The sequence below is a fragment of the Megalobrama amblycephala genome, linkage group LG2 (assembly GCF_018812025.1).
Source record: "Megalobrama amblycephala isolate DHTTF-2021 linkage group LG2, ASM1881202v1, whole genome shotgun sequence".
In the NCBI taxonomy this organism is placed as follows: domain Eukaryota; kingdom Metazoa; phylum Chordata; class Actinopteri; order Cypriniformes; family Xenocyprididae; genus Megalobrama; species Megalobrama amblycephala.
In genome coordinates this window covers 11474306-11489563 of record NC_063045.1, presented here as the reverse complement: position 1 = coordinate 11489563, position 15258 = coordinate 11474306, and the positions used below count along the sequence as shown (strand labels likewise).

At 35.4% G+C, this 15258-nt stretch overlaps 2 protein-coding genes across 6 annotated transcripts; one reads left to right on the top strand and one right to left on the bottom strand.

Moving 5' to 3' along the window:
• Window positions 1-1767: 1767 nt before the first annotated feature.
• LOC125263581 (zinc finger protein 239-like) lies at window positions 1768-12057 on the top strand. 4 transcript variants are annotated; one of them, XM_048182628.1, is made up of 3 exons: window positions 1768-1877; window positions 2774-2935; window positions 9437-12057. In XM_048182628.1, the coding sequence occupies exons 2-3, from the start codon at window positions 2881-2883 to the stop codon at window positions 10312-10314; spliced, it is 933 nt and encodes a 310-aa protein (XP_048038585.1). In that variant the 5' UTR covers window positions 1768-1877; window positions 2774-2880; the 3' UTR covers window positions 10315-12057. The 4 variants fall into 4 exon arrangements, with proteins under 4 accessions (XP_048038585.1, XP_048038586.1, XP_048038584.1 ...); XM_048182629.1 differs by having other exon boundaries at window positions 1771-1877; window positions 2793-2935; XM_048182627.1 differs by having other exon boundaries at window positions 1801-1990; window positions 2793-2935.
• A 461-nt stretch (window positions 12058-12518) lies between these two features.
• On the bottom strand, window positions 12519-14892 carry LOC125263597 (type-2 ice-structuring protein-like). Of its 2 annotated transcripts, XM_048182655.1 has the most exons (6): window positions 14700-14892; window positions 14492-14559; window positions 14181-14275; window positions 13250-13372; window positions 12958-13072; window positions 12519-12756 (listed from the first exon to the last, which is right to left on the bottom strand). In XM_048182655.1, exons 2-6 carry the CDS (start codon window positions 14550-14552, stop codon window positions 12689-12691), a joined length of 462 nt encoding a protein of 153 aa, XP_048038612.1. In that variant the 5' UTR covers window positions 14553-14559; window positions 14700-14892; the 3' UTR covers window positions 12519-12688. The 2 variants fall into 2 exon arrangements, with proteins under 2 accessions (XP_048038612.1, XP_048038613.1); XM_048182656.1 differs by lacking the exon at window positions 14181-14275.
• Window positions 14893-15258: the final 366 nt, after the last annotated feature.

The following is a 15258-nucleotide window of genomic DNA, read 5'->3' as shown; positions in this document are numbered from 1 at the left end:
AACTGTTTAGTAAACTTCTGTTAAGCATTTTGTCAAATGCACAATATTATCGAATAAAACATTTATTCAGTTGTCAAGATTTTGTGTTCACGTCATTTCATTCCCCATTTTATTTAATAAATAAATAAATATAAAGAAAGAGAGGAAAAACCCACACATTCATTCAGTCCTTCATTCATTCACAATGTGGACAACTATATAAATTGTCAACTCTGAAGGCTTTGTTACAAATACTGTCATGTCTGTCAACATCAATACAATAATGATTAAAGCTGCAAGATACACAAATCAGGCATTATGACCACCTTCCTATTGAGTTGGTCCCCCTTTTGACCTGTAAAGGCATGGACTCCACTAGACCCCTGAAGGTATGCTGTGGTATCTGACACCAAGATGTTAGCAGCAGATCCTTTAAGTCCTGTAAATTGTGAGGTGGAGCCTCCATGGATCTGTCTTTGTTTGTTCAGCACATCCCACAGATGCTCGATTGGATTGAGATTTGGGGAATTTGGAGGCCAAGTCAACACCTCAAACTCATTGTTGTGCTCCTCAAACCATTCCTGAACCAGTTTTGCTTTGTGGCAGGAGCATTATCCTGCTGAAAGAGACTACAGCCACCAGGGAATACTGTTTCCATGAAAGGGTGTACATGGTCTGCAACAATGCTTTGGTAGGTGGTACGTGTCAAAGTAACATCCACATGGATGGCAGGACCCAAGGTTTCCCAGCAGAACATTGCCCAAAGCATCACACTGCCTCCGTTGGCTTGCCTTCTTCCCATAGTGCATCCTGGTGCATGTGTTCCCCAGGTAAGTGACACACACGCACCCGGCCATCCACGTGATGTAAAAGAAAATGTGATTCATCAGACCAGGCCACCTTCTTCCATTGCTCCGTGGTCCAGTTCTGATGCTCACATGCCCAATTTGAGCTCCAGCTCATCTGTTGGATCGAACCACATGGGCCAGCCTTTGCTCCCCATGTGCATCGAGTCTTGACCACCCATGACCCTGTCGCCGGTTCATCACTGTTCCTTTCTTGGAGCACTTTTGATAGATACTGACCACTGCAGACCGGGAACACCCCACAAGAGCTGCAGTTTTGGAGATGCTCTGATCCAGTCGTCTAGCCATCACAATTTGGCCCTTGTCAAACTCGCTCAAATCCTTACACTTGCCCATTTTCCTGCTTCTAACACATCAACTTTGAGGACAAAATGTTCACTTGCTGCCTAATATATCCACCCACTAACAGGTGCCGTCAAGAAGAGATGATCAGTGTTATTCACTTCACCTGTCAGTGCTCATAATGTTATGTCTGATCGGTGTACAACACAAACAAAATAATAAATTATGATTGTATTTTAAGAAGCTATTGTAATTAGTACTGTCAAGTGATTAAAATTTTGAATCTAACATTTTTTTCAGAAACTGCGTCTGAAGTGGCATTTAGGTAGGCTATATTAACTATGAGATTAATGAGTTTTGAACTTAGGTATTAATGTATAAAATATAAAATGATTTAAGAAACCTATATTCTATATGAAACTAAAACTGCCAGTAGCTGGCGGCAAGTCAAACTTATATATTTATTTATTTATTTATTTATTTATTTTATTTTATTTTTACATTTCTTTGTATATTATGTATTTTATTATTATTATTTTTTTTTTTTTACATTTCTTTGTATATTTATTTGTGTATTTATTTATTTTTAAATGTTGTCATTCCATAACAGCCATGGGTACACATCCCTTGCTTCCCAACTCGCTCCATACTCCAATCCATTAGGTGGCGGGAATACACCATTTAGGTTGGTGTGCCAACCCCCACAAAACAACAGAAGAAGAAAAAGAAGAAGAAGGTGACGTCATCGCTGTAGGTTACTTTACGTTGTTATAATTAAAATATATAGTTTAACTGTTACTGCCAAATAATTCATATTGAGTCTGTGAGTAGCCACGAGGGACCTTTTAAATCCACCATCAAAGGTAAACGTGAATCTGTATATAAATGTGAAGTTTGATAGAGTAAATATTGAAACTCTGTCGAGCTCTTAATTTTTAAGGTTTTATGAGCATTTTCATTTCCTGCACAACGATCTGATACGCTATGAATGTCCTCGAACTATAGATTCATATAGACATTATGCTACTGTACTGAAGTTAAGTATTTGCCATTTGTATTTGTTTTGATGTATTATTGATGTTTTATTGTGAGTATTATTTACAAATGTACTACTAGATTGTGAGCAATAATACTATAAAGCAGTTTTGTACTCTAGCAGCATCATACATCCTGACTCAAACTGTCTGTTTCTGCCACAAACACATATCACCTCATTAATTATGCTGATGTCTTCAGATGACATGTGCCATTTATTTCACTGGTGTCAAAGACAGAGGCAAACTACCATCACCACTTTTGATATCTATAAGAAACTCATATCTTAAGAACATTTATTTTGTTATGGTCTGTGACTAATTCCTCATTTTCATATAAAACAGCAAAAATAAAGCACAAGTACATGGGAAGTTAAATGAGGTTGAAATCAAGTGGACTGTTATTTGCAAATCTGTTCATTTATTTCTAAGTTTGTTTAATTTTCTGTTTATTTTATTCTAACATTATTTATATTTGGATCATTATAATTGTGGTATAAAATAAAAATTAATTCAGTGACTTTACATTTTGATAGATGGATAGTCAAACAACACAAATGCTTAAAATGTGTAAATTATTGAAAATATCAATTCGATAATTTATTTTTGCAGATCTGCTTCTGTCTCACAGCAAATCATCTTCCGTGAAGCTCCTCCTACAGGAATATTTTCATCAGCCTACATGTGAATAAGAGAGTTCATGAAAGAACAGTGAGAACATGAGTGATCCAGAGTCCTGCAGAATGGAAAATGAAGAAACTGAAGAACAAAGAGGTTGGTGTTTATTCATCATTCTTCATTAATGATGCTGAAGATTATAAATCTTAGGCAGTGGTGGACGAAGTACACATACCATGTACTTGAGTTAAAGTATAGATACCCAAGGTAAAATATTACTCAAGTAAAAGTAGAAGTGCTGCCTTTAAACATTCACTTGAGTAAAAGTACAAAAGTACTTGCCTTCAAATGTACTTAAGTATCAAAGTACAGTGCTTTTTTTATGGCTATAATGTCCTATTATCATTTTTGTCACAAGACTCTTGCTTAACTCAGTCTACATAAAGACTCTAATGTCACTCTTGGCACACCAATCTATTAATAAAATGACATTAATTAGTCAGACACTGATGTCTATAAAAAAATTTCATAAGCACAAAAAATTCCTTTAGAACTAAATGAAATAACAGGACTTGAGAGCAGGTAGTTTCAGTTTAACATTTATTTGTAACAGTTATCCAAGTTTTTATTTAAACTTAAACTTGCAAAACACAGGTTAACATGAGTTTTCCTTTACTATATCATATCTGAATGTCTCTGTGTATAAATATAAACTGGCCATATCAGATTCACTGTAATAGGAACTAGTGTTTGTGATCAGAAGAAATGCACTTGCCAGTCACAACTGCATATAGTAGTGTATATAATACTATTTCAGTTATGAATTTCCCCACACAGTCAGGAACAATATTTAGTAATGCTTTTACATGTAATTGTCAGTATTTGTGTATTATTAACTCTATACTGCTTCACATGAAACCTGGTGATACTTGGTAAAAAAAATTAAATTAAATAAATAAATAAAATATATCAACTAAGGTGACCTCAGCATAGTGTGAAAATCTCAAAACAAATTACATAACCTGTCATCACAAGTGACATACTAAAATAACAAGCCTCAAATGGCAATGAACAATAGTTGTGGCAGTAAACATTATTAATCAGCATTCCATTAAGTGTACTTTTGGTGAGCATGCTAGTACATTATGGCACTGAAGATCTAACTAAAGTGGCAATATCTTTTATTCAGCTTGAGAAGGAGCTGATTCTCAAAGTTGTGTGAGTCCATTCTTGCCCTCCTGGGACTGAAAATAAGCCCTGCTGTGCTGAAAAGACGTTCACAAGCTGCAGAGGCGGGTAAAGCAGTATTGAGCTTCAAAGACAACTTACAGACTGATGGGAAGGACTTGAGAATGTCTTTGTCATCAGCTTTGCAGGCAAGGTAGCCATCTAACTGCTTGATACCTTCCTGACCATGAGTAGGCTTCATGCTCGCAAAGAAGTCCTCTTCCTCAGAGCCACTGGATCATCAGCTGGCGGATGATTCAAAGTCTCTTCCTCCAGATGGTCCTTGATGTAGTCCAGGCCTGAAATGGACATTCGCATAGATGCTAAGAATCAAAACTTTACTATAATCACACATTTCTCCAGATTAAAATGTCAAAAGAACAGTATTTAAACAAACCTAAACAAATTGAGAATGTCAAGATAAAATTTTAGTTGGATATCTTAAAAAAAAAAACATTTGGCTCAGTTTCTCAGAATCTTTAACTAATGACACTTTTACAAATAAAAATAAAATAATCTTACCTAGTTTGACAATGCTTTCATCCGATGTCCAGGATGTTTTAAATTTCGGGACAAGTATTGCAGCCGCAATAAACTCTGGCTCTACCAGCATGTTTCCAAACCGCTGCTGCAGGCCTTCTTGTAGGGCACCAACCAGAGGTTTGCAGTACCTTGGAGGTAATGCCAATTCGGTCAAGTTTCGAGATGAGGAGGGTCAGAGTAGGCAGAAGCCATCCCATCTGAACATCGATTTCAGCCTGAAGAATGTTGAGGGCTTTGGCAACGGGGCTCATGGTCCTGGCATACTCCTCCAGAAAGGCAATTTCAACTGGACTCAGCCTATCACACATTGAAACAACAACAATTCATAATTTCATGTCATTACAATTTTAAGTGTGTGTGTGTGTGTGTGTGTGTGTGTCATTTTACAAACAGTGGAATTACTAGGCCCTCAAGAGTCATAAATTCTTGTACTTCTCCCAGTATCTACTCCTATCCAATCCTTACTGAGCATGGAGTAGTCAAACAACTATTCAAAGTAATGAGTTAAAAAACAAAAAAAACATGGTGTTTACCATTATCTTTACTGGAACATGAATTTAAAGAAATGGAAGGAAAAAAACAAACAAACAAAAAAAAAACAGCACTTACATTGGCAACTTGAATGAAGTGCAGACGGTTCTGATAGCCCCCTCTCCCTGATCTTTAATTATACGAAGAATTCTCTCAATGGCGAGAAATAAGGAATTCCACCTTGTTGCGTTGGGGCGGATCAGCTGAATTTTGCAAGTGTCTTCTATAATCTCTGCAGCAGCAGCAGATCTGCCACACTTATTCCATAGTGCATGACACTTAGCGAATGCTGATCGGGACAGCTTCTTGTAGGCTTCATTTGAACAGGCTTTTGCTGCATCCACTGTGGAAACCAAGTTTAATAAATGGCAGGCACATCGATGATGTTTCGGAAGTTGGAATTGTAAGCCATCATCTTCATCTAAAACAGCTGTGACCTCTACAAAGTCCACCTCAACACCATCCACATCCACGTCCACATCATCACCACACATCTCGTCACTGATCTCATCATCTTCAGCCTCACCTGAAGCAGAGTTATTATTCTCATCTTGCTGTCCATATATACGAAATGCCTTTAAAAAATTTGACCCATTGTCCGTAGTAGTTCGAACAACCTTATTCTGTATGCCGAATTCAGAATGTATGTCATTTAGTGTGCAAGCCAAAACATCAAAAGTGTGCGAACCTTTGAGCTGCCTGCATGCTAGTGCTACTGAGCACCTCTCCAGACTGTTAGGATCAACCCAGTGGCCAGTGACACCGATGAAACCTCTTCTCCTTGAACTCCAACAATCTGTTGTCGTTGCTATGAAATCGATCCCTGACATTGCTTTTTTTAGATTTTTCTTCATTTCAAGTACTGCTTCATCCATCTTACGTCGCAGAGTGGTCCTTGACATGAGAGAGGCGTTAGGCTGAAGTTCATGCAAGAAAGCTTGAAATGATGGCTGGTCCACCACACTAAAGGGTTGTAGACTCTGGATCACAAAATTCAACACTGCATGATCAACATTCTTCTGTGTGACTAGCTTGGTTTCTCTCAACTTCAACTGTCTGGAGGTTGAAGGAGCCTCCTCGCTCTCCATTTTTCTTTTCCTTGGCGCTGTTAGGGCAATATATCTCTGCATGTGGCTACCATGTTTTCTCTGCAAAAAGGAAACATTCAAAACATTAAGTTAAACCAGAGATCAGTCTCCTCTCTTTGATTAAATAAAATAAGCATTTCATGTGCTTTTAGCATGTCATAGATGTATGCTACAGTGTACATTATTTTCAGAATAGGCTTAGTTAGATCACAGTCTTTGGAAGCTGAACTTTTGAAAATAACAATCACTGTTAAAAAGGAGCACTCCACCAGTCAACTGTTTTAGCATCATACATGCACCAATGCTAAATTTTCGTATAATGTAATCATTATGTTCCCAACTTGTAATAACTACTTTAATTAGCTCATTGTTTACTTTAAATTAAAATAAGATGTTAGCTAATAACAGCATGATTTTTATTATCTTAGAACTGTAAATTTCTGACATAGATAACTTGGACACAGTCACCTCTGATAACAGATCACTTTAAATTGTAATGTAGACAAACTTTCTGTAAAGGTACTTTGAAACTATATGTATTGTGAAAAATGCTAAATGGAATTGAATACGCTGCATGTAAAACTATTCAAAATAGAATTTATATTCCAACATAACATGTTAACATCGAATTTCACAATATCAGAGCCCTCAGCTTGAAAAGTTTCAAAAACAAATACTATGAAATATGGTGAAACAGCTAACTTAGCTGACGACGTGTACAATGTCCATGGTGACGTCACATAGTCTATATTTTAACATACACAATAAAACAGTTTTCTGCAAGCTATTGTTAGATTTCTCGTTAAAAAAAAATTGTGAAATGAAAATGGCTTACCTCTACGTGTTTCCTTAGATTGGAAGGAGAATTCTTGTATGACGAAATTGTACAGGGCCGAGGCAGGCAGAGAAGGCACTTAAAAATGAAGGACTCGTTCTTCTTTTCAATAATTTCAAAAAAAGTGCGTAAATAAGGCCATGGGTGTTGTGGCATGTTAGAGTCAGTAACGTTAGTTTCTTCCATCATTTATCAGGATACTGGCGCTCAATGTTATGCCTGTTGCATTGACGTGATGTCACGTCACTCACGTTGAACCCTATATTCGCGCTGTTGCCAAGGAGACAACAGGGGCAAGTAAAACAAGTTCAAAACTAAACGCGTGCTGTGATTGGTGGCTCGTTTGACCAGTTAAGTTTTTATCCACTCATAAATAAAAAGGAACGACTGATTTTGAAAATGTAATAGAGTAAAAAGTAAGATATTTGACCTTGAAATGTAGTGGAGTTAAAGTAAAAGTCTCCCCAAATTGAAATACTTCAGTAAAGTACAGATACGCAAAAAAGCTACTTAAGTACAGTAACGAATTACATTTACTTCGTTACTGTCCACCACTGATCTTAGGGCAGTTCATCAGTGGTAATGGTGAATGCTTTTGGTTGTTAGAAAAGTCACGAGAGCTGTGAAATAACATAGTTAAAGTAGCAAATAATATACGGGACATGTTTTGTCACCTTTATGTCTATAGCACTTTATACAGTAACGTTTTTTTACTGAATTTTTTACCATACTTAAATGGGGATTCCCTGAAAGTGTGGCATGATGCAGAAAAAAAAAGAAGTGAGACTAGACTGGTCAGATGACTTGTTTCTTCTTGCTCTTTGCTCAGACAAACCCAGACTGATGATTCATCATCAAGTTTTAAACTCTTATTGGTTGACCAACCCTCAAAGGGGGTTTGACCAATTAGACATTGTCTTTAGTTTTATTTTATGATACATTTTACCTAGAATTTATTAAAATCAGAATTTCGAAAATTAATTACCAATCACACACATATCAGACATTGCTAAGGAAGAGGATTAGGGCCAAGCAATAATAAAAAAATAAAACCATTTCGAGATTAAAGTTGTTAAATTTCGAGAAAAAAGTCGAAATAAAATGTTGAGAATAAACTCGTTAAATTACGAGAAAAAACTCGTTAAATTTCGAGAAAAAGGACGAGATAAAATGTTGAGAATAAACTCATTAAATTACGAGAAAAAAATTCTCGAACAACAAATTCTCATAATTTAACGAATTTCTTCTCATAATTTAACGAATTTGTTCTCGTAATTTAACGACTTTTTTCTCGTAATTTAATTACTTTATTCTCAACATTTTATCTAGACTTTTTTCTTGAAATTTATTGAGTTTTTTCTCGTAATTTAGTGAGTCTATTCTCAACATTTTATCTTGACCTTTTTCTCGTAATTTAACGAGTTTTTTCTCGTAATTTAACGAGTTTTTTCTCGTAATTTAATGACTTTATTCTCAACATTTTATCTCGACTTTTTTCTCGAAATTTAATGAGTTTTTTCTCGTAATTTAACGAGTTTATTCTCAACATTTTATCTCAACCTTTTTCTCGTAATTTAACGAGTTTTTTCTCGTAATTTAACAAGTTTATTCTCAACATTTTATCTCGACTTTTTTATTGAAATTTAACAAGTTTTTTCTCGTAATTTAACGAGTTTATTCTCAGCATTTTATCTCAACCTTTTTCTCGTAATTTAATGAGTTTTTTCTCGTAATTTAACGAGTTTATTCTCAACATTTTATTTAGACTTTTTTCTCGAAATTTAACACGTTTTTTTCTCGAAATTTAACCACTTTAATCTCGAGATGGTTTTATTTTTTTATTATTGCTTGGCCCTAATCCTATTCCGTACATTGCATACTTTCTATAAACTATTCAATAATTACTCATACTGGCATGAATAATTAAGTATAATAGTCAAATTTGTGGGTTATAGACATGTAATAGAATTATGCAATGGAATGATATTTGAAATTTGTCATCATTTTGGAATGATCTGATACATTTTAATATGATTAATGAGTCTCTGTGTAATTTTAGAGCAGATTCTTTTAAAAAGAATCTTGGGAGTCAGAAAATTCTAGATGTCAAAATCAGACTGTTTGAGACAGCAAAGCTGAGATGCTGCAGAACATCTAACAATCACACTTGCAACTCACATTTTTATACAGTTTTAAACAATGATCTCATCATTACGTTTTCCTCCTTTTTGGAATCTCGCCGAGACTCCCACCACAATCGTTTCATTTCTCTGCTGATCCTGCCAGTCTGTTATTTATTTTTTAAAGAATCGTATAACAGTTCTCTTCTTTCTGCTATTATGTCAGGGTTCACTTTGTGTCTTTTCCCTTCTCATTTCTCGTTTTGCTTTTTATGATTTACTGAAAATTACACCTTTCTTACTTTTATTTTAGACCTGATGGAAGAGAATGAGGAGAGTGAAGAACTGAGTGAAGCGGAGGAGAAACATCATCATGTCAAAACTGGAGAAAAATCTTTGAGTTGCTCACAGACTGAAAGAAGAGCCAAAAAATCTTTCACTTGCTCTCAGTGTGGAAAGAGTTTCCCATACAAACAAAGTCTTAAGCTTCACATGAAAAACCACAAAGGAGAGAATCCACACACATGTGATCAGTGCGGGAAGAGTTTTACACAAAAAGCAGGCCTTAAGGAACACATGAGGATCCACACTGGAGAGAAGCCGTACACATGTGATCAGTGCGGGAAGAGTTTCAGAAAGGCAGACACTTTTAAGTTACATCTGCGTTATCATTCTGGAGAAAGACCGTTTATCTGTGATCAGTGTGGTAAACATTTTTTTAGGGGAGATGCGCTGAAGAACCACCTGAAAGTTCATTCAGAGGAGAAGCCTCATGTGTGTTCTTTGTGTGAGAAGAGTTTTAGGGAGCTGGCTTCTTTAAAAAAACACCAGAAAAGACACAGCGGAGTGAAGAATCATATGTGCTTCGATTGTGGAAATACCTTTTTTGATGGTGCTCAACTGAAACGGCACCAGAGGATCCACACTGGAGATAAACCTTACAAGTGTTCATACTGTGACAAGAGATTCAGTCAGTCAGAACACCTGAAAACACATGAGAGGACCCACACTGGAGAGAAGCCTTTCACATGTGATCAGTGCGGGAAGAGTTTTGCGCGGAAAGGACACCTTAAGGGTCACATGAAAATTCACAGAAAGAAGTTGCATCACTGCCCTCCTTGTGGGAAAAGTTTTGCTTCTTCGTCTTCTCTACTGAAACATACAAAAAACAAATGTCTAACATCGCAGTAAGCAGTTGAACTTCAGAACCAGCACTTTGAAGTGCAACGCTGCCCTGTGGTCTAAGATTTTTTATTTTTTTATTTTGCCACTGTAGAAAATAATTTTTCTGATCACGACTTTTATTCGGGGTTGGTTTGGGGAATAATCACTGGAGTGCAGTGCAGTACTGGAATTTCACTGGTTTATCGCCTTTTTTGTTAGTGAGGGCATACAAAGTTGATTTTTGTTGAACTTAAATGTCTATTTAAATAATGGGTTCTACTTTTTCTGAAAACAATTGTCAATCAAGTAGAATTTTTCTATAAAGTCCTGGTGGTCCCTGTCCTCCATATATGTCTGGCTTAAACCTCTTTAATAAGGACAACTAGAGGTTTGTTACAATACCATGTTTGGGCATTGCTGGAATTATCTGTTACCCTGTCAGAACCTCTGATTACAAGTACTGGTGTATTTTTAGTTTGAGGATGGATCCTCAAACACATTTTATACGGCATTTGGAAATGTGGAGAATTTGAACTTTGACTTCTGGTCTTCATTGAGCATATGGTTTCTTTATGGGTTCTCACTGGCTCCTCTTTTTTATATATATCCTTCAGCAAGTAATCACAGATTAAATGTGTTGTTCATTTTATCAACAACTTTTATTGGCAGTCTGCTGAATCTACTTGTATCAAAAATACATAATTTCATCATTTGAATCAGTTATAGTATAATCAGTTAAATCTGAAAGCCAATTATTATGAATACTTTTTGCTATTTCTATGTTTTAAACTTCCAGATAGATCATTTTAAACATCTAATAAATTATATTTATTATACAAAAAAAATCTTTTTAATGCATTAACCTTTTGTCCACTTTCAACCACTTCTGTCCTCATTTTACTTTAATTTTAGACCTGATGGAAGAGTAAAAGGACAATGGAGGAGAAACTTCGAGTCGATCGCAGACTGGAATTAATTTTTCACTAAAATAGTAAAAAAAAAAAAAAAAGTGTTCACCTGATCTCTGCTTGTTAACAGTTTCACACACAACGCCTCACATGTGTTCTTTGTGTGGAGCTTAATGCATTTGATAAAAAAGTTAGTTTGAACTTTGTTCTTATTTTATTCTGCTGTTCTCCTGTTACAGTAGTTATGAAACATACAAGACTAACTGATACACAAACTGGCTGCACATCAATCTTGTATCTCCAGATAATAAACATGTTCCATTAACCAAAGGCTACAGCGGGTTTCACGTCGACTCAGAATCTGAGCAGGTAAGTGTCACAGTGCATGAAGTGGCCATCTGATAGTCCATCTGTGGGTTTTCTTTATTGTTTTTCATTATTTTTTTTAGTAAAAATGCACTAGATTTTCAATGTTGTGTCTGTAGCTCCCTCTGGTGGTGTATTTTTTGTCAGAGTATTATATGCTTTAAAAATTCATTGTACACTAATCTCTTTTAAAGTCCTGCAATGTTCAGACACACACATCAAGAATCAAAGTATGAATCTCAGTAATGGTGACATGCTTCATGCCGCAGTACATTTTGGGTGCATCATACAAAACTCATCCATGGCTCCCAGAATGCACTGCAGCATGTCACCATTGTTGAGATGCATACACTGATTCTTGATGTGGGTGTGTGTCTAAAACTCACAAGAGTTTAAAAGTCTTTTGTGTATGCAGTGTTTTTAAGCTCATTCATCTTTTCTGATTGAAATTGTGCTGAATTTTATTCTAGAATTACAATAAAACAAAGTTTATTCACTGAGTTTTATATGAGCAATATGTAATTAAGTGAATCAGTGAATTAAGTGAATACATAATGATTATGTTCATATCATCAAAAAATTGACAACATCTGATCATATTTTGTTTAGATTTTCTTGTCATAATAAACACAGTTACACCAGCCAGAGAAAAATGCCAGAATAGTGAATGAATCACTATTGATCAGTCAAACAGGTTCAGAAAATGGTCTGTAATTGTGATTCAGTTTGATTTGTTCAGACAGTTCACTCAATCACTGAATCGTTTGCAGAGGTTTCTCACCGAAATAGTAATGGGATAGGGACCTGGATGAGGTCCATATTTGCTTACCATTGTTGGAAACAAACATGCAAATTGCCATTCTAATCAACATATCCTCAAACCGTGCTACACAGTACATTTATATATATATTTATGTATATTTTTACATGAATGAATTTGATTGTCCACAATACACATGATTTGCTTTATCAATGCTTTTATTAATCTGAAGAGTGTTTCAGAGAAGATATTGAGAATAAAGTTTAAAGAGATTTGCTTCAGAATAACATTTTTGTAAAGATAAGATCAGAAAAAGTAAATGTAGTTCATTCAAAGTAACTACGGAGCAGGATGACTTCATATGATCTCACAGGTTCTTAACACAAACATAGTGCCTTGACTCTGTACAGATTTCATCGTTCCAGCAACGGTTAGCTGTAGGGTGGAATAATGAAATGAGTTATTCTGATCATCATAGTGGAGTTAGAATCAAAATAAAATAGAATGTTCAACTTAAGGCACTTTGTGAAATACAAATGAGTCATTTCATGTTACCGTATGATATGAAATTATAATTTTCAAATTATAATTGAAAGTATTCATAAACAAGCAAACAACAAAAAAAAAGGTTCTCACAGCCCCGATTGATCTCCAAACAGCTCTCGGGATTACGTTGGTAATTGTTAGGTTCTCCAGAGCACCAGTTGGTAAACTCAAACCCAGTTCCATCAGTCCACAACCACTGTCCATCCTAAAGAGTGAAGAGAGTGAATACAAAGAGTGCACTACTGTAGTCAGACTTCAGTAAGAAGCTAATTAAATTCAGCTTTGAAGTCAAACCATTCGAAACTTTGCCTTAACTGTGTAAAGCAGAAATTTCAGTTTAGATAAACAAACCGGTCTCTTTAGGATACAAAATTTAACTTACTTGTTCACCATCATGAGCACCAGCCCAAGTTGGTGTGGAAGAAGGCAACAGACTCCGCACGAACTCATTTTCCAGTTTATTATGCACAGATACGAGATTCGCTTCATGACTTTGACATTTTCTCTAAAGAGACAAAGAGACAAAATCTAATAATCAAGGAAAATATATCATCCAGGGGTGCATTTTTTACTCTTGGATTGTTTGGGAAATGACTGAATAGTTTTTACTTTCAAGAGACATCTAGTGATCAGAAAATGTAGTGAAAATGATACGCATTGTTTTTTTAAGATGTAGCCCTGTCTTATAATAAAGAGGTTTTACTCTTTGAACAAGTGCCTGAACGTGGATTTTGTTGCTTTGCAACAAAATCAAATCTTTTTAGTATAAAGCATAAGTGATCTTTGATCAGAAAGTCTGCTCTGATTGATTATTTCAGCAAAGTTCCTTGATTATTACGCTGGAATGAGAGTATAGTTCCACGCCATATTGGCCTAGAAAATCACAACTTTTCATTTTCCATCGGTCTTACACGATGTAACTACAGAAGAGTCAAGTTTTAAATAGGTAAAATATCAAAACACTTTGGTCATTTTTGAGCGAGATGCTAACGGTCTAATCAGATTCAATGAACTATGCTAAGCTATGCATTCATTCCCGTATGTTACACCGCACGTTTGAGCTTCCGGAAGAGGTTTCCCAGAGAGCAAACAATGATCGAAACAATGTTAAATCAATGTTAATGTGTCAACGTTAACCGCATTGAATCAATATCACTTTTGCACCCGCAAATAATATTGAAAAAAAAAAAAAAATCAATGGTAATGGCATTGAATCAGTGTATACATTGAATACAATGTCATGTTGGTTCGGTCCATCCGTCTATCTATTTAAAGACATAGTGTGATCAAATCACCTTGTCGGAACACAATACCTCTGCTGTGATCCAGTTAGTCGATTGAGGGAAGTACTTGAAGCATCTGATTCCAAAATTTGTCCATCCAGCGGGGCATTTTAGGACTAACTCAACTGCATCCAGTACATAAATGTTAGGGTTCTTGTAATATTCACAGCAAAGAATGTTTTTATATTTTTATTATAGCTTATTTGGTTTGTGTGATTATGAGCTGAAAATATTGTACCTTAAACCCCTAATTAGTCATTCAAATATGAGTAAATGGAATATTGTACATTTCTAAATATGTATAAATAGCAAGGGTTTTTACAAAGAAAAGTCCTGTTTACCTCGTGCATTCCCCATGGAGAAGATAATGAAAAGAAGCAGAAAACTTCTCAGCATTTCCATGATGAACCTGAAATGAATAAGCAGGAAAAGTTAAAAGTCTGCATGCACTCATATGCTGCTCACTGGGGATTCTCCAATGCATTAAAAGACAAAGCACAAAAATGTTTTAGTTAATGTATTCAGTAGGTCTCTGTTCCAAAAACTCACCTTGGTTTTCAAACTGTCGCCTTCAAAATCACAGAGGAATATTTTGTGAAGTTCCAGAAACAGCTGTGCCTAATTTACTTAATGTCAAATTTTTAGGTACTATCTGAATACTCAATGCTATCAGTCAGACCAAAAATAATCAAGCAGGCACAGTGTGTAATACCATAACATTCTCAGATTCACTGAAGGAAGATGGGTCATATTTATACACAGAAGATCAGCATAACATCCAGGATGTGCTGGGCATCCAATCATACTCAAAGATCAAACCTTACCATATATGGCATATTAGGAATTACAGTAACATGTAAGAGAGTACACATATGTGGTAATACTTTACAGTAGGGTTCATTTGTTTACATTAATGTATTAACTAACTAACCATGAGAAATTTATTAATGTATTTGTTAACGTTAGTTAATAAAATACAGCAGTTCATTGTTTTATCATGTTAGTTTACAGTGTATTAACTAATGTTAACAAATACAACTCTTGATTTTAATAATGTATGTTGAAATTAACATTAACAAAGATTAATAAATGATGTAGTTCATTATTA

What these genes read in the sequence shown, in the direction of transcription:
- LOC125263581 (XM_048182628.1), top strand. Translation starts at nt 2,881, where the DNA reads ATGAGTGATCCAGAGTCCTGCAGAATGGAAAATGAAGAAACTGAAGAA. An exon ending in AGAAACTGAAGAACAAAGAG is followed by an intron (nt 2,936 to 9,436) that starts GTTGGTGTTTAT and finishes CTTTTATTTTAG; the next exon opens with ACCTGATGGAAGAGAATGAG.
- LOC125263597 (XM_048182655.1), bottom strand. Translation starts at nt 14,552, where the DNA reads ATGGAAATGCTGAGAAGTTTTCTGCTTCTTTTCATTATCTTCTCCATG. An exon ending in CTCCATGGGGAATGCACGAG is followed by an intron (nt 14,276 to 14,491) that starts GTAAACAGGACT and finishes TACTGGATGCAG; the next exon opens with TTGAGTTAGTCCTAAAATGC. An exon ending in GTGCTCATGATGGTGAACAA is followed by an intron (nt 13,073 to 13,249) that starts GTAAGTTAAATT and finishes TTCACTCTTTAG; the next exon opens with GATGGACAGTGGTTGTGGAC.